Raw genomic sequence first — 27,552 nt, 5'->3', positions numbered from 1 at the left:
ACTAAAAATAATTGAAATATTAATAAAACCCAATAGGATAGTTTTGCCTCCAATAAGGAAAAATTTACCCTAGTTGGGATCGGGGTCGGACTGAGCTGGAGGAAGACCAGGAAAAAACCCAGTGGGCCCTGACCCTTGTGGGCCCTGTGGCCCAGCCTGCTCCCCACCTGCAGTCCCTGCTGCCCAGCCCACACACGTGCCCTGCGCTCCCCCATCTGGTAGAGTGGAACTGTGGGGGAGGGGTGGGGGGCCCCCAGGCAGAAGACTCGTTTGGTCCTCAGAACCCCGGTCCGATATTGGGACTGTTTAATTATTACAGAGGAAAGGAAATCAGTTTTAAATATTTGAATTATTTGATTAAAACAGATTCTATGGAAAATGGTCTTACCATAATTTGGAAATTTTTGGATAACAGATTTCTGGATAACGGATCACATACCTGTACAAGACGGACATACTTATAATATCATTTCCTGGTGGGACAAAGGGTATTTTATTTTTGGGTGAATTTTACAGTATGAAGGAAGCTGAGAAGTTCTACTGCCAGATACAATAGATAATTTCATAAAATGCTCTGAAATTAAGGAATTCCTACAATGTTATTTTTATTGAATACTTTAAGTTCAGGATTGATTCAAACCATAGTCTAGTTGCAGGCCCTAGCGCGGCACAAACATAGGGGCGGTGGAGATAGGGGGGCGCCGCCAGTAGAAATCCACCCCTGTCTAGTTGCTATATTGGAGCAATGAAGGATATGTTCCCTTCTAGGACAAAGGGAGAATATATTCCTCTGGACTTACTAAAATGATACATTTTGTGGTTTTAGGATTTAACCTGATGGGTCAAAGTATTAATCGTTTCTAAATTCTTGACAGCACTACAGAGTAACCTCTTCATTTGGTTAAAATGCCTTCATTTAGTTAATTGGCACAGGCCATTCTAGCAAGGTTTTGGGTCCATGTTGATCCTTTGTCATAGGGGCCTAAATATCATTACAATGGTCTGTGCCAATTAAGCAAATAAAGGCATTATAACCATATGGAGAAGTTACTGTGGAGTTTTGTCTAGAATTTAGACAAAACTTTAGAAGTTTTGTGACCTGCGTAATAAATACAGTGCAACACAAACCTATTATAAAATAAAACCAGTGTGGTGCTTCCACTCATAATATTAATGTATCAAATGTAGGATACACTGCAACTATTTACTGGATCTTAGTACAAATAATGCTTGTCTCTATTACACCTAAATGTCAGTGGCTCATGTTGTCTACTATCCCCTCTGCTTTAAAAACCCACTGTGGCATAAATAGGAAAAAAACACACCACTATTAATAACATTGTTTTATTTATTATGTAAGGGCTACTAAAGGCACATCCACAAATTCTGTTTCATTATGTGATAAGATACCCAATCAGTACAAAGAGGGGGAAGCACCATCTAGTGGTCAGAGGTAGATTGTGCTGTTCCTCACTAGGAAACTGGCTATTTTCTCTGATATTTATACATTACATTACATTTATTTATAAAGCGCCAACATATTCCGCAGCGCTGTACAATAAGTGGGTTACATACATTGGACATACAGAGTAACATATAAAGCAATCAATAACCGATACAAGAGGTGAAGAGGGCCCTGCCCAAAAGAGCTTCCAATCTACAATTTATCAGATAAATAGATGTATGTAAACATGCCTATTTTATGGAAAGACTGGGTTTAGAGTATATATTTTTCCATCTATTGAAGGGGAACTAAATGCACACTTGTACAGTATATGGGGTATATTTGTCTTTATCTGACTTTTAAATCAAACTCACATTTGACTGCATAACAATAACAGGCTATCCAAACACAAGGAACCAAAATATCCTTAATATATTGCCTCACATCTCCAAAGCACAGTTAATATGGATGGGGTTCCAGGGATGTAAATCTTCTCAGAATTTGGCAGCAGTGCATAACAGATTCCTTCTTTTTTGTTTTGCTAGCAAATATTTGATATAATACCTGCAGGAAGATGTAAAAGTGTAAGTGCAGTAAGTCTGATGCAAAGTAATTATTCCCTATGAACTTATTATATGTACAAGTATATAAGAAGGAACTTATTAATGACTTTGTAATTAATTCTTTATTTTTTTTTTATATGGCTTATTAACATTAATGCCATTTGGCTCCAGTGTAGCAATCAATCACATCTTTTATCTCATTTTCTAACTTGCAGTAGAAACTGAATTGCTTTATTGCATTCTATGGGTAACTGCACACTTACAGCCCTTTTCTCCTTGGTATGAAGCTACCTAACTAAATGGAAATGGCAAGCATTTTGGATGTTTCCTTAAAGGAGAAGGAAAGGCTAAATCACTCGCCAAATGTTAGGCACCCCACTGATTGTAACCGATTACCTGAAACTCCGAGCTAGTGCTTTTGTCAGAAGAAAACTGCACTGACCAGGGCTTGATGGAGGTGAGCAATTCTCTTCCGTCTTTCTCCTTTTGATGAGATCCCTAGCCCACACATGCACTTTGGTTTGGTTTGAATTTTTGGTTAAAGTTAAAACTGAATAGCTGTGAGGGAAGTATATGGTGGCAAAATGTATTATTTTAGTATAAAATGTATTATTTTAGTATAAAATGTGAGCTTAAAACAAAAAAATTCACCCACTGTCTATTCATTCCTATGGGATTTTTAGAAGTGTATTTATCAAATGGTGAACTCTAACTTTCACCTATTAATAAATAAATTTCTAAAAATCCCATAAGAATGAATATAGAGTGAGTGAATTTTTCTGTTGTGAGTTCTAATCACAAGTTGATAAGTCTGCCCCTATGAATCGGCAGAATGTGATTTCAGTCGCTAATGATTTTTTAAATAAATAAATAAAATAATACATTAGATCAGGTTGATTTAGAAGGTATTATTCTGAATCAATGTAAATCATATCATTGCACCAGGAAAGCATCAATTCGTTAAATATTTCGTTGATATTGATTGAAAAAAAAAAAAGAAATGGACATTTGAGATTAGAGAACAGTTGTTCTTTTGGCTGGTGTGGTATAAGAAATAGACAGACTAGTGATGAGCAACATTTTCCTCCAGGTATGGATTAGTGACAAGATTCTGAAATCTTAATATTTATGGAAGAAAAAATTTGCAGTGAAAATTTTGCTGCAAAAAAGTCACCATGAAAAAAAAAAATAGCCATAGGCTCCAATGTATTCTGCAAAGAAAAAGTCACTGTGGAAAAAGTTGCTACAAAAAAGTCACAGTGAGACTCCATGCATAGACTCCAATGTATTTTGCATGGAAAAAGTAGCAGCAAAAAAATAAAAAATGCCCCACATTTTGCAAAAGTTTTCCCTTGGTATTGTGAGTTTTTTGGCTAAGATAAAAGGGACAGATTCGATAATAGCTAATCCTGGAGGATCAAAGAATGATAAATATCAGTTGGATCAATTCCATGAGTGAGGGCAGGAGACCTTCATTTTCAAAATCTTATCCTTAACCTTCAAAATCTTAATCTTAACCTTAACCAAAATTGCAAAGGCTGTGGATATCGGTCCTCTTGTCGATTGGCCAGGTTAAAAGATTTTGATCGGGCAACAGAGCAAAATCTACGTTTAGGGCTGAATTGGCAAGTGAAGGTAGAATTTCTATTGTTTTCTACCTCCATATCTGACAATTCAGCCCTGAACATCAGTGGAGGGTGAGACTGATTTTATTGTTATTGGTACGCGTATGGCCACCTTTATATACAGTGTTGCCTATTTAGGCCATGGGCGCATGGAGCGCTTGCTCCATTTCTTTCAGGCTGGATCCACTCCGTTCTGCATTGCCATGTATTTGCACTGAAAAGTACAGCTTCTGCTTGAGTGCAGGTACATGGAGCTGAAGTCGTCCCAAAAATGCCTGCTTTTGCGTGTTTCACCTGCTCTGCTCTGAGAGAAGTGGAAGAAATGCTCTATGTGCCCATGGCTTTATTTATTAATTCACCCTCTACCTCTTTAAAGGAGAAGGAAAGGTAAAAACTAAGTATGCTCAGAAATCAGAAAGGTCTATATAAGTACAGCCATAAGCACTCACAGAAACGCTGCACTGAGTCCTCTATCAAAAGAAACAGGATTTCTTGTCTCCTTTTTTCCTGTGCCAGAGTCTGCACAGGTCTCTCCCCTCTCCTGCTCCCCCCTCCCATAAGAATGCTAAGAACTCTCTCCCCCCCTTAGGAATGTGTGATCTGAGCCATACAACAGCTTCCTCATAGCCTTACAAACTGCGCATGTACAGGGGTCTTGGTGCAGGAGCATGGCATTATGGGAATTCTGTTTACAGAGCTCAGCATTTTTTTCCTATAATGCTTCTGATCATCTGAACAGGCAAAATATGGGGAGACATAAGGGCACTATTGAGAGAACTGAAGGTATGCCTGCAGCTTGAGATTAGCTCTTTACTAGCCTTTCCTTCTCCTTTAAAGCTCCACACTCTTTATATTAGTGAGATTATACCTGTGTATCAAGCAGATTATTAATTAAAAGAGCACAGAACCACCAATATAAAAATAGCACATCTACTGACACTAAGATTTCCTATCCTCCTGAGCTTAATATTCTGCCTTGTGCTTGGATTCTCAGTCGTGCTTCTACAAACCCTGCATAACTTTTGATGACGCGTAACTGCTATAAATGTGGAGCTACATTTCACTGCAAGAACGTCATTTCCTATCTTCTTTACTATTTGTGTACACCCAGTACTGATGGGAATAGTCTGAGCTCTGGGCTTTATTTAGATTGGTGGGTCTGGAGAACAGTATCTTAAACTGCATTCATTATGAACGAAGACATGGTCTCCAGAAGGTCTCTACTGAAAGGCAGAGCCACCAGATGTGCTTCACTGATCCAGATTTACTACATACATAAAAGTATAGGTCAGGCACTGATTAGATTTATGGAGCTTGGTTGTGGTTTATGCACAACTGACATAAAGGGTCCTTAAGTGCATTGCGCAGAGATTTGTGATGCAGCTGTACATATTGTTTCTGAAGTCAGACTGAACTGAGCCTTTGCCAATTTTCTTCCCATTTAATCATAATGCTCAACTTAAATATCTTTATCAGGGGAATAAAAATACTTTATCTGATGGAGGTTATATGGAGTTATGCACATTCCAGGAAAAAATGTTTAGACCAAAATTGCAAAAATATTTAATGGAGAAATTCCTTGATGAAAAGCAGATATTTATTAATTAATTGCAGAAAAGTCACACTGGTGCCTTGAAATACACAGGGGCAGGGCTGGAATGTTCCATAGATCGAAAATCGCAAACATTCAAGGAAATATTATCTATGTGTATACTTGCTCATGCATGGCCTTTAATATTTCTTTACTGCTGCACCTTAAATTCCAATGGAAATATGCAGTATCTAGTAGAATTAAGTTTTTCTTGAAAATGTTTCACCACTCATCCGAGTGGCTTCTTCAGTTCAAATGACTGGTAGGGAATTCCTCGGTATTTAAACCCTTGATAGTAGTACAACCCTTCATGGTAGTACTGTACTACCATCAAGGGTTTAAATACTATAGTCCCTAGCTGTCCTCTAATCAGGAGACTTGTTGGGATGCCATTATGTTTTTTTTTCAAAACGCACCAGTTAATAGAGCTTTGCAGCAGAATCCTGCATTGAAATCCGTTTTTCAAAAACACAAACTTTTTTTATATTTAATTTTAAAATTTCACATGGGGCTATCCATATTCTTCATTTCCCAGGGTGCCACAACCATGTAACCTGTGATCTGATAAACTTCAGTAACACTTTACTGCTGAGCAGCTGATCAGCAGAACAATGGGAAGGCAGCAAGATAGCAGCTCCCAGTAGATATCAGAATAGCACCCAATAGTTAGAAATCCAAGTTCGGCTTGGGACTCCTCCAGTTACATGGAAATAGGAGAAACAATAGGTTATCTGGAAGCAGTTCTAATGTGTAGCACTGGCTCCTTCTGAAAGCTCAGAATCAGGCACAATGCACTGAGATGGCTGCCTACACACCAATATTACAACTAAAGAGTAAAATGTTAATGGTAGAGTGAATAATTTGCTATAAAACAGTGTAATTTAGAAATAAAAAGTATATCATAAAAATCACAACAGAATCTCTAACTTTACTTCCCAGTAAAACTTTTTAATAAGAATCAACACCCTACCTATAAAGCTGTTGGGCTCCTCACTCCCAAGTCAATATTAATAATAGTGTTACAAACAGACATTTGGTTGCCAAATGAGTGTACCTTTTCTTTATTTTGCCACCCATGCTGATCCAGTGGAGTTAGGTTTGGAGAAAACCCCATTAACACACTGATGTAGTCTTCACCTGATATCATTTTCTTATCTGCTCGTAAATATCTGACTACTATTCAGTAACAAGTTGGCCAGGCTGGCTGTCAGGATGGCCCAATACATGGGTGGCAGTTTTTCTTCTTTGGACTGCTTCCTTTTTTTCAGAAAACAGAACATTTCTTTCAATGTCACCTTACCCCTGTAAAAATCAGTGACCCTGGTAGTTTAGGTTAATTCAGCCTAGAATTGGATAGTGTAATATGACTCATTGCTAGTCATGAGCAAAATTCTTCGCCAGGCATGGATTCGTGGTGAAATTCCGCATTTTGACATTGGCAGATTTTTTAGTGAAAATTTACATGGTGAGGAAAAAGTTGCAGTTGCCTCAAAAAAAATCATGCGCGTTAAAAAAGTTTCACGATAGCCGTATTTTGTGAATTCTCCGTTTCGCGAATTCTTTTACAGTTTCTCTTATCACTGCCCATTGTCCGTAATGCTTATGTAGATTATTTAACCTTTATGTTTGCAGGCAGTCCCCTAAAAGTTCCTACAGCCAAGTTGTGTTCTAAATCACAATTAGGAGGGGAAATTGTTTTCTGATCCTGTGTAAAAGTATGCTCCTGGTAGTTCTATAAAGAACCAGGAGGGGTCATTGTTCAATAGTATAAAAGGGAGAAGCTGTTTCTTTCTTCTTGAATTCCACCAAGGGGGAAGGGGGGTTGAAAGGAAAAAGATTTAAGCCTAGGAGGAGGCAGGCCTAGTAGGGAGGGGGGGTGCTGCACCCCCTTAACAGCTAACAGGTGTAAGGACTCTAAGATTTAGGCCCCTTTGCCCAGGTTCCCCTTTAGACAGGCATACCAGTGGGTGGTCTTTGTTGGAATATGGACACCTAAGGGTGGTCCTCATAGTGTGTGTACTATAACTATTCTTTCCAGGTTAAAAGAGAGTTTCCCCTGCAGTTAAGCAGTGACCACTAGGTGGAGGTATTCTACAATATAAAAGGGGATGACTCACAAACCATGAGGTAGCTACAGGAGCCCATTACATAAGTTAGATAGATGTTTTATAGTCACTCCAGGAGTTGGGAAGCTTGAGGCCCCTCCGAGGAGATTAGTGAGGTTATCACCTCCCAGGCATTACTGGTCATAGTTCAGGTACATTCAGTGGCTAGCTCAGGTGACAGTATATTCCCAGAGAAGCTGGGAGAAAAAGGAGAAAAAGAAGCTCCTGGTTTGGATATTAGGGAGAGATACCTTAGTCTGCATATAATACAACTGAATGCTGTTTGGAATAAATAAAGAAGTTTGTTTGGTTAATCAGCAATCTCAAGTCTCCTGGTCAATTCCTCCCCAGGTGGATCACCAGCAACTGGGTAAGCACTCACCCAAGGGGCAGCGAGGTTCCAGGAGTTGCAGGGAGTTTGCCAAGTTGAGGCCTACACAAACCAACACAGCCCAAATAGCACACATGCTCAAGGATACTTATAGCCAGCACTTACGGTGTGCTATATGGGTAACTTTCAGTCCTTCAGATGGTACAGAACTTTACTTTCTACTGCAGTTGCTAGGGGTTGTGTAATTGCAACATCCAGAGGGTTAGTGGTTGTCTTAACCCCACATCTATCAGAATTAAACTGACAAACAAAATAAGCTGACAAACAAAAAAAAAAGGATTGGATTAGAGTTTTAGTTTAGGGGGCTGATTCTCCAAATCGCTGGGTTGGATTACATTATGATGATTTCATGAAAAGAAGTCTAAGAAGCTTTTGGGAAGGGGACTCACTAAATTCCCACAAAGGCTGCATCTTGCCTGTGGGCTCCAGCTGGATAGCTGTGCTTTACAATATACATGTCTTTAATCAAGCACAGTAGAACAATGTCACTGCAAATTTAGTTCAAACATGTTCAGAAAGCTATTGGTCTTGAGGGAACCCATGGTCACTAAAGTAAAGGATAATGAAAAATATCTGTTACCACAAAACAAAAAACATAACTGCAGCATAACGTGTCCCACATGAAGGCTAATGGAGTGTGAGTTTAAATTAAAGGATATAAACTAAGCTCATGGATGCTTGGGAGGAAACTCAGATTCCTATCTGCTTATTTGCCACATTCAGCAGCAAATTGCAAAAAAACTGACACGGTAGTTCTCTTGATGGCTGATGCACTGGCAGCCAAGAGGGTAAAGGGGATACCTTACAAAATAGTCAGATATTTTTTTTTCACATAATGACTACATGGTATTATTAGCACTTCAGCACTTCATAGAGAATATACATCAATCACATTAATCCCTGCCCCAATGCTAACCATTATATCCTAATTAGTTATAATCTGTGCTTAATAATGTTACTTTTGTCACACACTCTCAAAAGCTTGTGTATTATTGTGTAATAACTAATGTACTGACTGTTGTGAAATATGAGGATATTGAAGTCACCTTGGACTTTCAAGACCTTTATAAAAGCACTTGGCCTTACACTTACCTTACACTTTTGAATGGCCATGGAACTCCCTGTGACTATATACTTGTATTTTACAACAGGAGGTACATTATACACTATACCCACTGTTGGAACTGTGAGCAGCCATATTCCTTCTGGGCATTGAGGTATAATCAGTCACAGTATCTTCTGTCTCCATTATATGCAGGAAGAATGAGACAAACCTCAATATATGGGATACCATGAACTTTTGGAAAGTTTGTTCTAGCCTTTGCAATAATATAAGATAAAATGACCAATAAAATAAAACAAACATTTTGGCTTTAAAATAATTTAAAGGTTAAATTAGTCTAAGAGGTCTTAATTTATATTTATTTATATAGTTAGAACATTAGCAAGAGCTGGTTATTAGCATTTACATGTAAGCCATAGTGTTAAAAACATTCCATATATGACTGATCTCCAGATATGTTCAGAATATGGGAATAAATAGGTATATCCTTCAGAAAATACCAAAAAAGATACAGTGACAAGTTGTTGCACAATTAACATGGCTTGCTGGATTCCCTGTGTATTTTGGTACTTTGTATAATTCAGAAGACAGCCAGTAAAAGTGTCCAAGTGGTATTTTGAAAATAATTAAAGTAGCAGAAAAGCAACCAAAGAGAAACCTTTTAAGGGAATGCATTGTGAATGTGCTGGGCCACTTCTTTTCAGACCATTTAATAAATCAGTAAACCATCAGATTTTTTTTCAGTCACACTAACAATGTAGTCCAGTAAAACAAAACAACAGAGCTGCCATTTTTGGCTTGCAAAGGAAACACAAACCTTTGCCATCTTAACCACTAGATAAGCAATTATCCTTAAAAGTACAGAGTAAAGACTACAGCAGAATGAAGTAAAATAAAAAAAACAAATAAAACAAATGCACTAACAAAAATATTTCTCCACTTTCACAAACATCCTGGTATATGAGTTTAGAAATAGCCACTCAAAGGGAGGTCAGCACACTGGATAACTTTTATTTTCTGTACAATATCACTGCTGGGTATTTGTGATGCATCTTCTGAAACTCAAAAGAACTGGACTTGGTTATTGCTTATTTTTAGATTTTTTACAGCCAGCAAGTAAAAGCAACTGCAAAAAATTCACCCCCCCTTTTTGCTCTCTTTTTATTCTTTCTTTCTTTTTTCTTTTTTTGACCCTTACTTCTTGTTTTTTCTCTGTGTCTTTTCCCCGTTAAGCTTTATTTTGGGGTCAGTAAAGCTAAACATACATAATAAGATCTGCTCGTTTGGTGAGGTTGTCAAATAAGAATTTTTGACCATTCATGTATATGGCCAACCACTTGGCCTAGGGAGGGACTGCATCAAGGTGATGTCGTCACCTGCCTGATGCATATCTGGATGATATTGCTATGGCAGGCTGTTGTGAGGGCCCCATACAGGGGGCAATAAGCTACAGACGTACACAGACCAGTAAGCTGCAGTTGGCTGCTATTATCTCCCCATGTATCACATTAACACTATAAAGTGAATGTATATTATTTATCTAAGAATATATATACAGTGAGGAACATTAGTATTTGAACACCCTGCGATTTTGCAAGTTCTCCCACTTAGAAATCATGGAGGGGTCAGAAATTCACATTGTAGGTGCACTCCCACTGTGAGAGACAGCATTTAAAAAAAAAATCAGGAAATCACATTGTATGATTTTTAAAGAATGTATTTGTATTGCACTGCTGCACATAAGTATTTGAACACCTGAGAAAATCAGTGTTAATATTTGGTACATAAGGCTTTGTTTGCAATTACAGAGGTCAAACATTTCCTGTAGCTCTTGACCAGGTTTGCACACACTGCAACAGGGATTTTGGCCCACTCCTCCACTCAGATCTCCTCTAGATCTGTCAGGTTTCAGGGCTGTCACTGAGCAACACAGAGTTTCATCTCCCTCCAAAGATTTTCTATTGGATTTAGGTCTGGAGACTGGCTAGGCCACTCCAGAACCTTGATATGCCTCTTACGGAGTCACTCCTTGGTTATCCTGGCTGTGTGCAGGTCTTTGTCATGTTGGAAGACCCAGCCACGACCCACCTTCAATGCTCTGACTGAGGGAAGGAGGCTGTTGCTCAAAATGTCACAATACATGGCCCCATTCATCCTCTCCTTAATACAGTGCAGTCATCCTGTCCCCTTCACAGAAAAGCACCCCCAAAGCATGATGTTACCACCCCCATGCTTCACAGAAGGGATGGTGCTCTTGGGATGCAACTCATCCTTATTTTTCCTCCAAACACGGCGAGTGAAGTTTAGACATGACTTTCTTCAATGCCTCCTCTGGATCATCCAGACGGTCACTGGCAAACTTCAGATGGGCCTGGACATGTGAAGACTTGAGCAGGGGAACCTTCCATGCAATGTATGATTTGAAACCATGACAGCATAGTGTTCTTCCGACAGTGACCTTTGAAACTGTGGTCCCAGCTCTCTTCATGTCCTTGACCAGCTCCTTACTTTTAGTTCTGGGCTGATTCCTCACCTTTCTTATCATCAGTGATACCCCACGAGGTGAGATCTTGCATGGAGCCCCAGTCCGAGGGAGACTGACAGTTGTCTTTAGCATCTTCCATTTTCTAACAATTGCTCCAACAGTTGATCTATTTTCATCAAGCTGCTTGGCAATTGCCCGTAGCCCTTTCCAGATCCACAATTTTGTCTTTGTTGTTTTTTGACAGCTCTTTGGTCTTGCCCATGGTAGTAGTTGGAGTCTGACTGACTGTGGGGTGGACAGGTGTCTTTAAAGAGCTCAGACAGGTGCTACTAATTTAGATTAATGAGTGGAGTAGAGGTGAACTTTTTAAAGACAGAGTAACAGGTCTTTGAGAGCCAGAATTCTTACTGATTGCCAGGTGTTCAAATACTTATGTGCAGCAGTGCAATACAAATACATTCTTTAAAAATCATACAATGTGACCTGAATTTGTTTTTAAATGCTGTCTCTCACAGTGGGAATGCACCTACAATATGAATTTCAGACCCCTCCATGATTTCTAAGTGGGAGAACTTGCAAAATTGCAGGGTGTTCAAATACTTATGTTCCTCATTGTAGTAAGGGTTTTGCCTAGCACCTGGAAAAATATATATATTTGTCAAAAAGAGTCTTTTTATTATATGAATTGGGTTTTCATTTTTCAAGTAGAAAACCCATTAATGATAAAACATTTTAATGGTAAAATATCTCTACATAAGTACTAAACATTTATCCCTTATATGCTATGCAGATATGGACCCTACAAAAATGTGAATGGCAGCCCCTATGTAACACGTTAGTTATATAAACAATAATAAAAAATATTAACAATATTAAAGCTTCAAAGGTAAACATACAAGGACTGGTTTATCAACCATTTCTATAGGGAAGAACTGAAAATAAATATAACTAAAATGCCATATTTTATATACTGAACTTATTGCACTAGCCTAAAGGTTCAACATCTCTATAGCAGTAAAGAACCAGGCCTTTACATTTGTCACAGAAGCTCCCCATCTTGGATTTAGTTCTAAGTGTCAGTGACACTGAACAATGTAATTAGAGAAACCTTGCACTATAGCATAATGTTGGGTGCACAGTGTGTAGTTAATTCCAATCAATACACTGCTCAAAAAAATAAAGGGAACACAAAAATAAGACATCCTAGATCTGAATGAATTAAATATTCTTATTAAATACTTTGTTCTTTACATAGTTGAATGTGCTGACAGCAAAATCACACAAAAAATATCAATGGAAATCAAATTTATCAACCCATGGAGGTCTGGATTTGCAGTCACACTCAAAATTAAAATGGAAAAAAACACTACAGGTTAATCCAACTTTGATGTAATGTCCAGGGCCAGTCCATAGCATCAATGCCTTCATCTTGCAGGAACTGCTGACACACTCCAGCCACATGAGGTCTTGCATTAGGAGGAACCCAGGGCCAACCGCACCAGCATTTGGTCTCACAAGGGTTTTGAGGATCTCATCTCGGTACCTAATGGCAGTCAGGCTACCTCTGGCGAGCACATGGATGGCTGTGCGGCCCCCCAAAGAAATGCCACCCCATACCATTACTGACTTACTGCCAAACCGGTCATGCTGGAGGATGTTGCAGGCAGCAGAACATTCTCCATGGCGTCTGGAGAGAGTGCAGAGACGTGCAACTAAACTGGTAAAGGGGATGGAAGATTTAAACTATGAGGTTAGACTGTCGAGGTTGGGGTTGTTTTCTCTGGAAAAGAGGCGCTTGCGAGGGGACATGATTACTCTGTACAAGTACATTAGAGGGGATTATAGGCAGTTAGGGGGATGTTCTTTTTTCCCATAAAAATACTCAACGCACCAGAGGTCACCCCTTTAGATTAGAGGAACGGAGCTTCCATTTGAAGCAGTGTAGGTGGTTTTTCACAGTTAGGACAGTGAGGTTGTGGAATGCCCTTCCTAGTGATGTGGTAATGGCAGATTCTGCCTTTAAGAGGGGCCTGGATGAGTTCTTGAACAATCAGAATATCCAAGGCTATTGTGATACTAATATCTACAGTTAGTATTAGTGGTTATATATATAGTTTATGTATGTGAGTGTATAGATTGGTAGGTGTGGGTTGTGTGTACTGGGTTTACTTGGATGGGTTGAACTTGATGGACTCTGGTCTTTTTTCAACCCTATGTAACTATGTAACTAGGTCTCCAGACTCTGTCACGTCTGTCACATGTGCTCAGTGTGAACCTGCTTTCATCTGTGAAGAGCACAGGGTGCCAGTAGCGAATTTGCCAATCTTGGTGTTCTCTGGCAAATGGCAAACTGCAATAGTAATACCAAAAAATGAAAGTGTTTTAAAGTAATTAAAATATAATATACTGTTGCCCTGCACTGGTAAAACTGGTGTGTTTGCGATAGAAATACTACTATAGTTTATATAAACAAAGCTGCTGTGTAGCCACGGGGGCAGCCATTCACAAGGCACAGGTTACACAGCAGATAACAGATAAGCTCTGTAGAATATAATGGTGCTTTATCTGGTATCTGCAAGTAACCTGTGCCTTTTCTCCTTTGAATGACTGCAACCATGGCTACACAGCAGCTTTGTTTCTCTAAACAAAGGCTAAAGGTCCCCATACACAGGCAGCTAATTGGCCCATGTATGGGCACTCCCGACGGGCCTGCCCGACCGATATCTGGCCTGAAATCGGCCAGATCTTGATCGGCAAGTTAGAAAATCTAGTGAGATCGGGGACTGCATCGGCTCATTGATGTGGTCCCCGGACCGACTTTGCCTATGCCCTTTATTATACCCTGGATTCTCCCGATATCGCCCACCCAGCACACAAGCAGGGCTCTGGTAAAGCAAAAGGAGCAAAGCAAACTGAACCTTGTTCATCTTGCTATCTGAAAATAAATTTGATATAAATGGCCTGTGGCCCAAATGGCGACATTTCTCAATTATAAATCTGTACCACTAGATGCTGAACATATTACTTAAGATAAATTATTGAGCACTATAAACCCATATTTAAAAAACAAAAATCATTAGTTGTGTTACAAGAGTTCTATACTTCTATAGAGTTCTATACAGCTCTAAACTGTATGTGCTAGCTGCAAACTAAATCTGTTTATATAATTTTCATAGTTTACCTAAAGCAAGATAGTGAAACTGAAGGGCATTCAACTTGTGTTGCTTGGTTTCAGTATCTAGCCAGAAAGGTCTTGGCACGCTTACTGTTCTGAGAGTATATATTTTATTTATTCAACACATTTTCTGCCTCAGAATTCTAAGATGCAAAACTTGCACTTAAATGTTTAATTCTGGCATGCAGGTAATATTGTTTATATAAGCTGTTGTAAGGGCTGGAGACTGAGTTGCTTTTGTTGATAACAGAAAATTTCCAGGACACATGGGGAGTTACCATGTGATATGGAACAGTTCAGTGTAAAAATGAAACTGGGTAAAATGGATAGTCTGCGCAAAATAAACAATATATGTAATATAGTTAGATAGGTAAAAATGTAATATATAAAGGCTGGAGTGGACAGATGTCTAACATAATGACCAGAACTTTACTTCCTACTTTCAGTTCTCTAAGCTGTTAGTTAGTCAGTGACTTTAGGGGAGCCACATGGGACATAACTGTTCAGTTAGTTTGTGAGCACACAGGTCAGATTCAAATGCAAACTTTCTGAATAGTTATGTCCCATGTGGCTCCCTCTCAAGTCACTGATTGGTTACTGAGTGCTAACAGCTTAGAGAGCTGTAAAGGAGGAAGTAGAGTTCTGCCCATTATGTTGGACACCTGCCTGCTCCAGCCCTCATAGATTACATTTTTGCCTAACTAACTATATTGAAAAAAATTGTAATTTTCCGCAGTCTGTCTATTTTACCCAGTTTCATTTTTACACTGAACTGTTCCTTTAATGTTCCTTTAACGGCAACAATGAAAAAAAAAGTAAAAAAAGGAATTACCTGTGAATTGCCATATGCAGGCCTGTAAAGAACCTTGTTAAAGGAATACTGTCATGGGAAAACATGTTTTTTTATCAAAACGCATACGTTAATAGAGCTTCTCCAGCAGAATCCTGCATTGAAATTCATTTTTCAAAAGAGCAAATAGATTTTTTTTATATTTAATTTTGAAATTTCACATGGGGCTAGTCATATTCTACATTTCCCAGGGTACCACAACCATATTACCTGTGCTCTGATAAACTTCAGTCACACTTTACTGCTAAGATGCAAGTTTGAGTGATATAATCCCCCTCCCTTCCCCCAGCAGCTAATAAGCAGAAAAATGGGAAGGGAGCAAGATAGCATCTCCCAGTAGATATCAGAATAGCGCTCAATAGTAAGAAATCCAAGTCCAGCTTGGGACTCCTGCAGTTACATTGAGCAGGAGAAACAATAGGTTGCCTGAAAGCAGTTCTAATGTGTAGCGCTAGCCCCTTCTAAAAACTCAGACTCGGGCACAATGCACTGAGATGGCTGCCCACACACCAATATTACAACTAAAATAATAAATTTGTTGGTTCAAGAATAAAATGTTAAATGGTAGAGTGAGTTATTTGCTATGTAAACAGTGTAATTTAGAAATAAAAAGTAGACCATAAAAATTATGACAAATTCCCTTTAATTATTAATCCATAAATTACACTCTCATGAAAACGCCCTATTGTGTGTCTAATGTTTCTTTCTCTTGTTCTTGCAACTTTTTTCCCACAAGCGTGATTTTTTTTTCTGCCTAATTTGGCAACTGCAAGACTTTTATTTTGTAACGTGCAGTTTTTGTTCCCCCCTTTTTATTATGCCTGGTTTTATTTTATTTCCTCTGGGTACTTCAGCTTCCTCCTGCATTCCAGAAACAGGCAGGTTTACTGGTTCCTCACAAAAATGGCCATGGTATGTGTGGATGCGATATGAACCTTAGATTGTAAGTTCCTCTGAGGCATGGACTGATGTGAGTGGAATTAATGAGTAATCAAGTGAAGAAGCTGTAAGTGAGTTCTTCATCCAGGAAGTAGAAACCAGGAAGTGGGGGTTGAGCTTGTGCAGTTGTGGGACACCAAAGCAAAAAAACTCCTAAAAACCATAACTACAATTTTTGTAACTTTCCTGGATTAATTTGTCTTATTAGTACCTGAAGCATGATCAAAACAGTTTTATTCAGGCTACCATTGGTTCAGCCTGTTTTGCTGTCAAAAATATAAACTTGAACATACAAACTTTTTGGTGATACTTCACAAATTAACTATGAACAACTGAACCACCATTTTGCCTAGGTGCTTCAGTTTTTGCCTCCTGATGAAAGTCCCAGTGGGGACTGAAACGTTGAGGCTTGCTATGTTTATTTTGCTCTTTTTTCCTCAATAAATATCATTTTATATACATTTGTATGAAACCCTTTGTGTGCTGGCATTACTCCTGCAATATTTTAGTTTATACGGCTCTTGCACCCAGGTTGTATTTTTTGTTAGTGGCGTGCACCATTATGATCTCTCTCTCTCTATATATATATATAGATTGATAATGAATGAATGCAGCACTCACAGGACTTAATCAAAAAGCAATAACATCCTTCCAAAAAAATCGACATTTCGGTCACAACTCCTGGACCTTTCTCAAGATTTCTCATTCTTTAGAAAGGTCCAGGAGTTGTGACTGAAATGTCATTTTTTTTTTTGCACCAATAAAGGATATCATTGCTCTTTGATTAAGTCCTGTGAGTACTGTGTCCATTTGTTATCTATCTATCTAGGCAGCTTGGTGGTTCAGTTGTTATCTACATTTTGTTACTTACACTCGGCACCTAGGCAATTTTTGTATATATATGACAAAAATCATTCATGGTCCAATACTGACTACCAACTTGGCCACTCTTGACCCTTTGGGCTGTGTATGAAGCCAAAATGATGGCTGCCTCAACTGATGTTTTATCAGGGCTTGGTCATATTCAAAATGGCTGGAATATCCAGTTGAGCAAGGGCCACATCAGGATGTGGGACTGACCAAACCAATTTGCCCCCATCCATTAATAAACAAAGTTTGAATTTTACATGAATCTACCCATGTATCGTCAATGTATCTGCTAACATGGTAGACTAGAATTACTTTTCATGTCACCAGGAGTTTCTTCAAAAGAGGGCTGCCATTCTATCAGCCTTTATTCAGCATGGACTATTACACATGGTTGGGCTTATAATTTATATCTCCTACACTTTACAATGATAGTATATTTTGCAATAGCAAATAAAGCCTATTGATAGAAATGTATTTAATTGTATCCTTTTACCCTACTCCTCCTCCCTCCCTCTCCTCCCACTATGTCCTGACAGCCGGGATATCTCAGAAACATGCACGCTCCCACACATGCAAGACCCACATTCACATTTTGCCCGATGCCCTGACATCTCACAGAACAACAGGATGTGGACGTTTCTGGTGCTTGGCAAGGAGTCCGGAGCTTGTCTCTGCTCAGTCTTTTATTCTGGAGTCAGAGAGAGACCCTTACATGTAGATATTGCTCTCTGCTCTCTCATATTCTGCCTGTAACTGTCCCTAGTACTGGTCCATGCTAATTGCTTCATCATTTCTTAATCAGAGTGTGCACTCATTCTATTTTCTCAGTTCTTCTCATTTCCCTTTTTCCAGACTTAAACTCTTAATTTACTTTCTGGGTCTCTTGGTTAGAAAATTTCTTCCTTTGTCATATAAATGGACCAGGGACAGAGACACATGTGCTTCCTCCCAAAATATGATGGAGACACAATAAGAGTTGACTGGGGATGGATATGAATCGTAAGTATGACTTATTCTAAAATGTGTTTCTGGACTATACAGTCTGTTATATTCATGCTACACATAGTTATGAAACAGCAAACCAGTACTGCCTTCTAATCTAGTTATATCTAACAATACAAAAGAAAAATTCTTATGTACATGCGTCTATGTGCATTTATTCTCATCAGGCTTACCGTATGTATGAGTGAAATACATGCTTATGTGTTATAATATAACAAAAAGAGCCCTAAAAGTTATATCAGGCTTAAATATATTGTCAACAGCTGCTGTTTCACCACATGTAAAAGTGTAGTATAATAATAGTATATTCATACTTGTGATATATTATATAGGTGATATTTTCTTCTTAACATTTAGGCTGATTTAGGGCTACACATTTATTTAATTGTATTACAGGTATGGGATCCCTTATCCAGAAAACCGTTATTCAGAAAGTTCTGAATTACGGAAAGGACATCTCCCATAGACGCCATTATAAGCAAATAATTCTAATTTTAAAAAAATATTCCCTTTTACTCTGTAATGATAAAACAGTACCTTGTACTTGATCCCAACTAAGATATAATTATTGCTTATTGGTGGCAAAACAATCCTATAGGGTTTATTTAATATGTAAATGATTTTAAGTTATGGAGATCCAAATTACGGAAAGATTCCTTTCTGGATAACAGGTCCCAAAGCTGTATTTAATTTCCCTGTTTATATGTAAACAAGAGAAACTGCTATGGCAGTAAGGGTATGGGGTTGTCAGGGTGCCCTTGTGCTTATGATGGTAAAGGAGGCAGTGAATGAGGCTGCCAATGTGTTTGACAGACAGTTGCATTGTTAGCATAACATGATACTGATATTCTGATCACTGTTACCTGTGGCAGCATACAAAAACTCTAGTTCATGGGTGGCTCAACACCAATAATTAGGGCTTAAAAATACATACTGGTGTATCATATTTGCAGGGTTATCTAAGACAATGCAAATAGTTTAAGGGGCAGTGGATTGTTGTTAATATAACAGTAAAGAAGAGGTATAACAATATAGACAGCAACTGGGAGTCCATGATTAAATGGGGGGGGGGGGGGGGGGGGCAGTGGAAATCCAAATAAAATAAATCATTTTGTATGTGTATGCAAAATATATCATCTTGAAGGGGTAAGAGAAAGTTTTAAAGGGCAAAATAAATATTAGTTATTTAACTGCACTAATACTTACATTTTAAACAATTTTATTACATCAGGGAAGCTATAATTTGACATTTCAGTTCTAGAAAATCAATAACCTTCTGTTCAAAATGCCAGAACCGCTAAAAGTGAAAGTAGGTGTGTCTGCACACAGGTGCTTAGCTTGCCAAACTATCCATGCTTAATTTGTGAATTCCTGGCAAGCCCTTCCAAATATCTGTGAGAATAGGAGAGTGAATTCTAAACGGGTAGTTCACCTTTAAGTTAACTTTTAGTATGTTAAAGAATAGCCAATTCTTTTCAGTTTTTCAAGTTTTCAGCATTTTCATTAAGTTTTAATTTTTGAATTATTTGTCTTCTTTTTTTCTGACTGTTTCCAGCTTTTAAATGGGGGTCACTAACCCTGGCAGCCAAATTAAACTATTATTACTCATACTTTTTTTTAATTACTTTTCGTTCTCTTCAGGCCCTCTCCTATTCATATTCCAGTCTCTTGTTTATACCACTTCCTGGTTGCTAGGGTAATATTGACCTTAGCAACCTGATCGGTGTTGAAAGTTCAAACCTGACAGTTTAACAAGAGGCTAAATAATTTAAAAATCACTATTAATAAAAAATGAAGACAAATTGCAAATTGTCTCAGAATATTACTGTCTAAATCATACTAAAAGCTAATCTTAAGGTGAACAACCCCTTTAAGTAGGATTAAAAAGTCCATCCATAAAATCTGCTTTGCATTGTAGCATCTCTATGCCATTATCATTTACCCTCTCCTTTCACTGGTGAGTGGGGGTAGAAATTCCTGTATAGCAATATTATTATCCAAAATTAAATCTGTACTGGGCACAGGTTTCAACACATACCAGTGCCTATGTGAGAGAAATCCAATTAAAGCCACGGAGTAGAATCATTTTCTGCCATAGCCACATGCTTTTGGGCTAACACATAATAACTGTCTGATGTTATTCCAATAAGTCTAAAAGCTCTAAGGCAAGGGACAGGCAACATTCCTCACATGGCTGCCTCTGGCCCCCAAGACCCATGTGACAAAGCAGTCTAAGGACCACTGTGAATCGTGTGTGTGCGGTCCCTGCTGCTCATTTTATGCACCCTTTATGTACTAAATGTACCAGGATGAATATTACTTTCCCTCCTATGAGCCAGGCATTATGCAAGTTAGTTAAAAATCTCTTATTTGTATAAGAGCTGATACACAGTAGCCCCTTGAGGTCACTGGAAAGATAAACAGTTTCTGTTCTTGGGAAAGGAACAGTTGCGAAAACAGACATTTTCAGACACTGTGAAAACCACAGCTCAACCTTTATATATAAAGTTTTACTGAAATATTGTATCAGGATGATGTGAGATGTGAGGAATTGCCAGCCAGGTATTAAAATTAATAGCAAGAACGTGTGCTTAAACAACAATGGATTTGCACTCACAAATTTAGGACACATATGCTAAATAAAAAGCCATGTCTTTTGGATTTTAAATTAATTATAGTGTGTGTCACATCACCCCACCAAGTACTCTTCTCATATGAATCCTTAGCCAAACACCCAATAACTGCTGTCCCATTCCCCCAGGGAAATTATTGAATGGAATTTTTCATGCCATGTTCCAACCAATTGCACAAGTATTACTCAACAGTACCATAATGATAGAATAATATCTTCATCTTTCTTATGATGCCAGGATAAGGGACCACATTAACCGATGTATGCTGGAACTGGACAAATATATAGTGACTGTGCATATGTCTTTACCCACAGAGCAACATATTTAACATTTAAGAACACATTTCTGCTTCTGAAGCAAAGATGTTAGAGGAAACAATTAATCTGCTCTTGACCATTATTTCCTGAAAGAGATAAGTTCAGGAAACTAAAGAGCTGGGGAGGAGTGGACTTCCAGTAAAGCATGACAGAGACCCCTATATGTTCACATTCCATACTTTCATTACTTAAGTTAGTCAGAGAGCATAAAAGAAATGAAAACTAATAATTTATTGAAATCTATTTGGTTACATAGAAACTGTTACTGCACTTCTACTCACCTGCAAAGTGATAAAAAAATATAAACAGACAGCTTTATATTACAGACATACCCATTGTTGAGCATGGAGTGCACCAAAATGCAGATGTACTGAATAAGTCCTTATGCACATATACGCCTTGCTTCTACTGCATTTGCCCATTTCTAACAGAATGAAAACCAAACATGACTCAAAGCAACTTTATACATGACTCTTCTTGATTTCCATAAGGTTTTATTCAGGAGAATGGGGCATGTACAATATAATTCTTAGTCCAACTGATCAGACATGTACTGAGCTTGTGGAATGCTGCTACACCTGATACTGACTTTCATCATGGTGTGAATAATTTAGCCCAACTGCCACAGGAACATATTGACATATGAATGTCTAAGTACCTGACTCTACAGTCTAAAGACTGGGAAAATCTTATTCCTCCAAAGGAATATGGGTACATATGGTGTGTTAATGGTATAGATGAGGTAGAGTAACTGTACCACTTCTTGTTTAGACTACTGAAACCTGCTACTAACTTACTTCCCTAACTCCCATTTCTTCCCACTAGAGTCTGTATTAAATCTGCTGCTAATACAGGCCCCTCTCCTGTTGAAGTGCTTATCTTGGCTTCCCATAAAACAAAAAATAACTTATAAACTCTTTTATAATAACTTAGAAACTTTAAATCCCTTCATTCCTCTGCACCTAGTTATGGACCAGATTCAAATCAGCGAGAAAAAGGTTTATTACATGAAAACTCATGGATGAGATCCAATTTGAGATGAAAAACTCTATTTTAAGTCTATGGAAAAAAACTGGAACTGAATTAGGAGAACAGTTTCTTTATCCTTGAATAAAATCTCATCCATACGTTTTTATGTGATAAACCATGAGCTAACTTTCTCTCGCTAAATTTAATCTGGCCCAGATCTCTTCTCTTGTGTCTCCATATGTTCGTGGCCAATTCCGTTCCTCTCAGAATCATCACTTGGTTGCACCACTCCTACTGCTGTCTCCCCTTTCTTGCTGCTCCTTACATTTGGAATGCCCTCCCTGAATTCCTCCAAAGAGAATCTAACTAGTATTATTATTGTTTTGCTGTACAGTGCTGCATACATAATTAGTGCTATATAAATAAAGCATACATACATATGCACGAGTATGACATCTGTTATCCATAGTGCTTAGGACCTCCGATTTTTTGGATAACCCTATCTATAATCTAAAGCCACATGGCCTTGACATAAAATATTTAAGCATATATCTTTGTTGAATAGGATACTACAGAAAATGGCATTGCTGGATGCCTTCTTTTTATTTTAAACAACCTTAGCAGAAATAATATGTATAGGAGTCTGTGGGCCCGATTCACTAAAGTCCGAAATAAGGAGTGCTATTTATAGCATGCGTTAAAAATCTTATCCCTTCTTATTTTTCGCTCGATTCACTAAAAGGACACTTGTCATAATTAAGAAGCGATGTTCTTGGCGTTATTTATCTTGCAACGACATATTTTCAAGCAATATATTACGCAGCGCACAACATATTACGCAGCACGCGATATTTTACGCAGAGCGCAAAATTTTCAGAACGGTAGTCTTCAGAAAGTAATGGTTACATGGGTAATATATTGCGCTCTGCGTAAAATATCGCACGCTGCGTAAAATGTTGTGCGCTGTGTAATATATTGCTTGAAAATATGTCGTCGCAAGATAAATAACGCCAAGAACATCGCTTCTTAATTATGACAAGTGTCCTTTTAGTGAATCGAGCAAAAAATAAGAAGTGATAAGATTTTTAACGCATGCTATAAATAGCACTCCTTATTTCGGACTTTAGTGAATCGGGCCCTGTGTATTTTACTAAAATTTGATATTTTCTTGTTTTGCTTGCAGGAATCTGTCTTCTAATAATTATTATGCTGAGCCCCGAAATGAATCCAATGAAAATTTGCGATCTTCGCCTTATAAATCTATATATGAATCGGGTTCGAGTCCTGGAGAGGAAATCGGTGAGAAGAGGGTTGTGTCATAGTTGAATGGAAAAAGTTTAGAACTGAGAGAAAGGGTACTGGGAAAAAGCAATTTAGAAAAAGAATTCATTATATTGGCTTAGGATATTGTTCTGTGATAAATGTCTCTTCTGCTTCTCATTTATGTGATAAACATTTCTGAAAAAATATCTAAATCTATAAAATTTTCAACTAGCACTTTTGCTTGCAAATTCATTTCGTAGATGTTTCTTCAATTTAGGGTCTTATTCTGAACAAGAAAGCATCACAGAATCTCATCCCTCAGGATCTTCTTTGCTTTACCCTTATGTAGATTATCCCAACTCAGCAAAAGAAGTTCAACTCTGTCATCTGCAGTATCTTACTGAACCTCACCATGCTGGAGCACTTTTACCTGCCTCTGCAGGATCTCATACACTTTCCTTACAGATACCCATTTGTTCTGACATAATGCTTAAACAGTCTCTTTTCTCAGGCACAATGCACAGATCGGCCACCACTGTTGGCTCCAATCATTGTTCCAAATGTTGAGGTCAGACTTTCAGATTGGCAAAACATGACGGTGAGAGATCATTTCATATATATATTTTCTTGACTATGAATTTCTGAAATAGAATAAGGGTTTTTATCCATATAAAGGTCTTAAATGGAGACTAAAAAGTTGGCCTGATGTTTTAGATGGTTTGAATAAATGTGTTTTTTTATTTTTTTGTTCCCAGTGTGCACCTTTCTTTTAAGGTATATATACAGTGGAGGAAATAATTATTTGACCCCTCACTGATTTTGTAAGTTTGTCCAATGACAAAGAAATGAAAAGTCTCAGAACAGTATCATTTCAATGGTAGGTTTATTTTAACAGTGGCAGATAGCACATCAAAAGCAAAATCGAAAAAATAACTTTAAATAAAAGATAGCAACTGATTTGCATTTCATTGAGTGAAATAAGTTTTTGAACCCTCTAACAAAAAAAGACTTAATACTTAGTGGAAAAACCCTTGTTTGCAAGCACAGAGGTCAAACGTTTCTTGTAATTGATGACCAAGTTTGCGCACATTTTAGGAGGAATGTTGGTCCACTCCTCTTTGCAGATCATCTCTAAATCCCTAAGGTTTCGAGGCTGTCTCTGTGCAACTCTGAGCTTGAGCTCCCTCCATAGGTTTTCTATTGGATTAAGGTCCGGAGACTGACTAGGCCACTCCATGACCTTAATGTGCTTCTTCTTGAGCCACTCCTTTGTTGCCTTTGCTGTATGTTTTGGGTCATTGTCGTGCTGGAACACCCATCCACAACCCATTTTCAGTGTCCTGGCAGAGGGAAGGAGGTTGTCGTTCAGGATTTCACGATACATGGCTCCGTCCATTTTCCCGTTAATGCGAATAAGTTGTCCTGTGCCCTTAGCAGAAAAACACCCCCAAAGCAAAATGTTTCCACCCCCATGCTTGACGGTGGGGACGGTGTTTTGGGGGTCATAGGCAGCATTTTTCTTCCTCCAAACACAGCGAGTTGAGTTAATGCCAAAGAGCTCTATTTTGGTCTCATCAGACCACAGCACCTTCTCCCAGTCACTCACAGAATCATTCAGGTGTTCATTGGCAAACTTCAGACGGGCCTGCACATGTGCCTTCTTGAGCAGGGGGACCTTGTGAGCCCTGCAGGATTTTAATCCATTGCGGTGTAATGTGTTTCCAATGGTTTTCTTGGTGACTGTGGTCCCTGCTAATTTGAGGTCATTAACTAACTCCTCCCGTGTAGTTCTAGGATGCTTTTTCACCTTTCTCAGAATCATTGACACCCCACGAGGTGAGATCTTGCGTGGAGCCCCAGAGCGAGGTCGATTGATGGTCATTTTGTGCTCCTTCCATTTTCGAACAATCGCACCAACAGTTGTCACCTTCTCTCCCAGCTTCTTGCTAATGGTTTTGTAGCCCATTCCAGCCTTGTGCAGGTCTACAATTTTGTCTCTGACATCCTTGGACAGCTCTTTGGTCTTTCCCATGTTGGAGAGTTTGGAGTCTGCTTGATTGATTGATTCTGTGGACAGGTGTCTTTTATACAGGTGACTAGTTAAGACAGGTGTCCTTAATGAGGTTGACTAATTGAGTAGAAGTGTCTAACCACTCTGTGGGAGCCAGAACTCTTAATGGTTGGTAGGGGTTCAAAAACTTATTTCACTCAATGAAATGCAAATCAGTTGCTATCTTTTATTTAAAGTTATTTTTTCGATTTTCCTTTTGATGTGCTATCTGCCACTGTTAAAATAAACCTACCATTGAAATGATACTGTTCTGAGACTTTTCATTTCTTTGTCATTGGACAAACTTACAAAATCAGTGAGGGGTCAAATAATTATTTCCTCCACTGTATATATATATATATTTTTTTTTTCTTTAATGTTATTTTTTACAGCACTGGCCACAACAAATGTCCAGGGTGGGGGAATAGGAAGAGGTGGAAAATATTCTAGAACTGTGGATAGAAGAAATATAATAATGTTGAAAGTAAATTCCTACTACATGTTTCCTTTCTCTCTTTAGGAATTACAGCAAGGGAATGAAATTCTCTTACATCTAAAGCTGCTGTTGAATGCAACAGAGAATGTGAAAACCCCAGAATGTATATCCCTACAGCTAATAAAAATTACCCACTATATCAAAGAGACTTCTGGCCTCATTAACAAGGCCCTAGAGAGTATAAGCAATAGTTCTATACCAGTGGAAATATCTGTCCTCCCATCAGATGGTCGGCATATCAGTACCTCAGACAGCACCGAGATTTTTAATAGATTCCTGAAACTGCTTCATGGGAAAATGACTCTTTTTCTTCATCGCCTGAGAGAAGGCCCCTGCAGATGACACTCATGGACTGGCCACATGAACATCACTGAAAGTGTGGACTACACTGTACCTTGCCAGTCTATTTTAGATGTCGTCTGTCCTTTTATAACTACTGAATCTGCTATTTTATAGCAGTGCCCTGATTCCAAAAACATTTGCTTTTATGGAGTAAACAAAAATGTAAAATATGTGTATTTTTATTTACCATCAATAACTTACATTGATTTATTCCATCCATCTTTGTGGAATGAACTGATACAAAATTTCCACAGCTCTATGTAGGTGATTATATCTCAAGAAGCTGATTTTGCTGAAAAACTTTTTACATTAGAGGATTCTGAACTATATATATTTATGCACACACATATTTGTAATAAATTTGTAAATCCTGTTAGTGTGCCATGCGAACTGGACTGAGTGCAGAGACGTGCAACTAAACTAAACTAAAAGGGATGGAAGATTTAAGCTATGAGGTTAGACTGTCAAGGTTGGGGTTGTTTTCTCTGGGAAAAAAAAGCACTTGTGAGGAGACATGATAACTCTGTACAAGTACATTAGAGGGGATTATAGGCAGATAGGGGATGTTCTTTCTTCCCATAATGATCAGCGCATGTTTTTTTTATGGTGAGGGCAGTGAGATTGTGGAATGCCCTTCCAAGTGATGTTGTAATGGCAGATTCTGTTAATGCCTATAAGAGGGGCCTGGATGAGTTCTTGAACAAGCATAGTATCCAAGGCTATTGTGATACTAATATCTAAAGTTAGTATTGATGTTGGTATATAGGGTTTATGTATGTGAGTGTATAGATAGGTCAGTATAGGTTGTGTGTGCTGGGTTTACTTGGAAGGGTTGAACTTGATGGACTCTGGTCTTTTTTCAACCCTATGTAACTATGTAACTATCTATGTGTGAGCATGAAGGAATGCAAAGGTTCAGCAGTAGCTTCTGTAAACATTGGGTGATAATGGAGCAGAATTATTAAAGTGTGAGAATGGGTAAAAGAGTTCAGCATTTGATAAACACACTTCTAAAATTCCCATAGGAATAAATAGAGAGTGTGTGAATTTTTCTGTGGTAAGCTCTTAATCTGCCCCAATATGTTCCTGTCAGTGACAGGCCAACATCATCATTGATAGGAAAGAGTTAATTATTTTTGAAAAAGCAGCCATCTAATTTATTGGTCAACATGGCATTTACAACATTGGCTGAGCTTCATAAGAATGCTAAGCAGGAGCTTAAAGGAGAAGGAAAGGCTAAGTCACTTGGGGGTGCCAAAATGTTAGGCACCCCCAAGTGACTTAGATCGCCAACCTTGTACCCCGGGCTGGTGCCCCTGTTAGGAGAAAAAAGCACCAGCCCAGTGAGCGCTTCCTTCTTCCTTTTCCTTCTGCCGGCG

At 38.4% G+C, this 27,552-nt stretch overlaps 1 protein-coding gene across 1 annotated transcript; it reads left to right on the top strand.

Annotated features, from left to right (window-relative positions):
• Window positions 1-17,670: 17,670 nt before the first annotated feature.
• On the top strand, window positions 17,671-26,549 carry thpo (thrombopoietin). Its single transcript, XM_002935147.4, has 4 exons — window positions 17,671-18,100; window positions 23,206-23,321; window positions 23,797-23,883; window positions 25,856-26,549. Exons 1-4 carry the CDS (start codon window positions 18,088-18,090, stop codon window positions 26,171-26,173), a joined length of 534 nt encoding a protein of 177 aa, XP_002935193.1. The 5' UTR covers window positions 17,671-18,087; the 3' UTR covers window positions 26,174-26,549.
• Window positions 26,550-27,552: the final 1,003 nt, after the last annotated feature.

Source organism: Xenopus tropicalis, chromosome 5 (assembly GCF_000004195.4).
Source record: "Xenopus tropicalis strain Nigerian chromosome 5, UCB_Xtro_10.0, whole genome shotgun sequence".
In the NCBI taxonomy this organism is placed as follows: Eukaryota; Metazoa; Chordata; class Amphibia; order Anura; family Pipidae; genus Xenopus; species Xenopus tropicalis.
The sequence above is the reverse complement of the archived record's forward strand: the minus strand, read 5'-3'. Positions and strand labels throughout refer to the sequence as shown.

Excerpts from the sequence above, each read along its gene's own strand:
- thpo (XM_002935147.4), top strand. Across the intron at positions 23,322-23,796 it reads GAGTCCTGGAGAGGAAATCG|GCACAATGCACAGATCGGCC; the intron begins GTGAGAAGAGGG and ends CTCTTTTCTCAG. Across the intron at positions 23,884-25,855 it reads CAGATTGGCAAAACATGACG|GAATTACAGCAAGGGAATGA; the intron begins GTGAGAGATCAT and ends TTCTCTCTTTAG.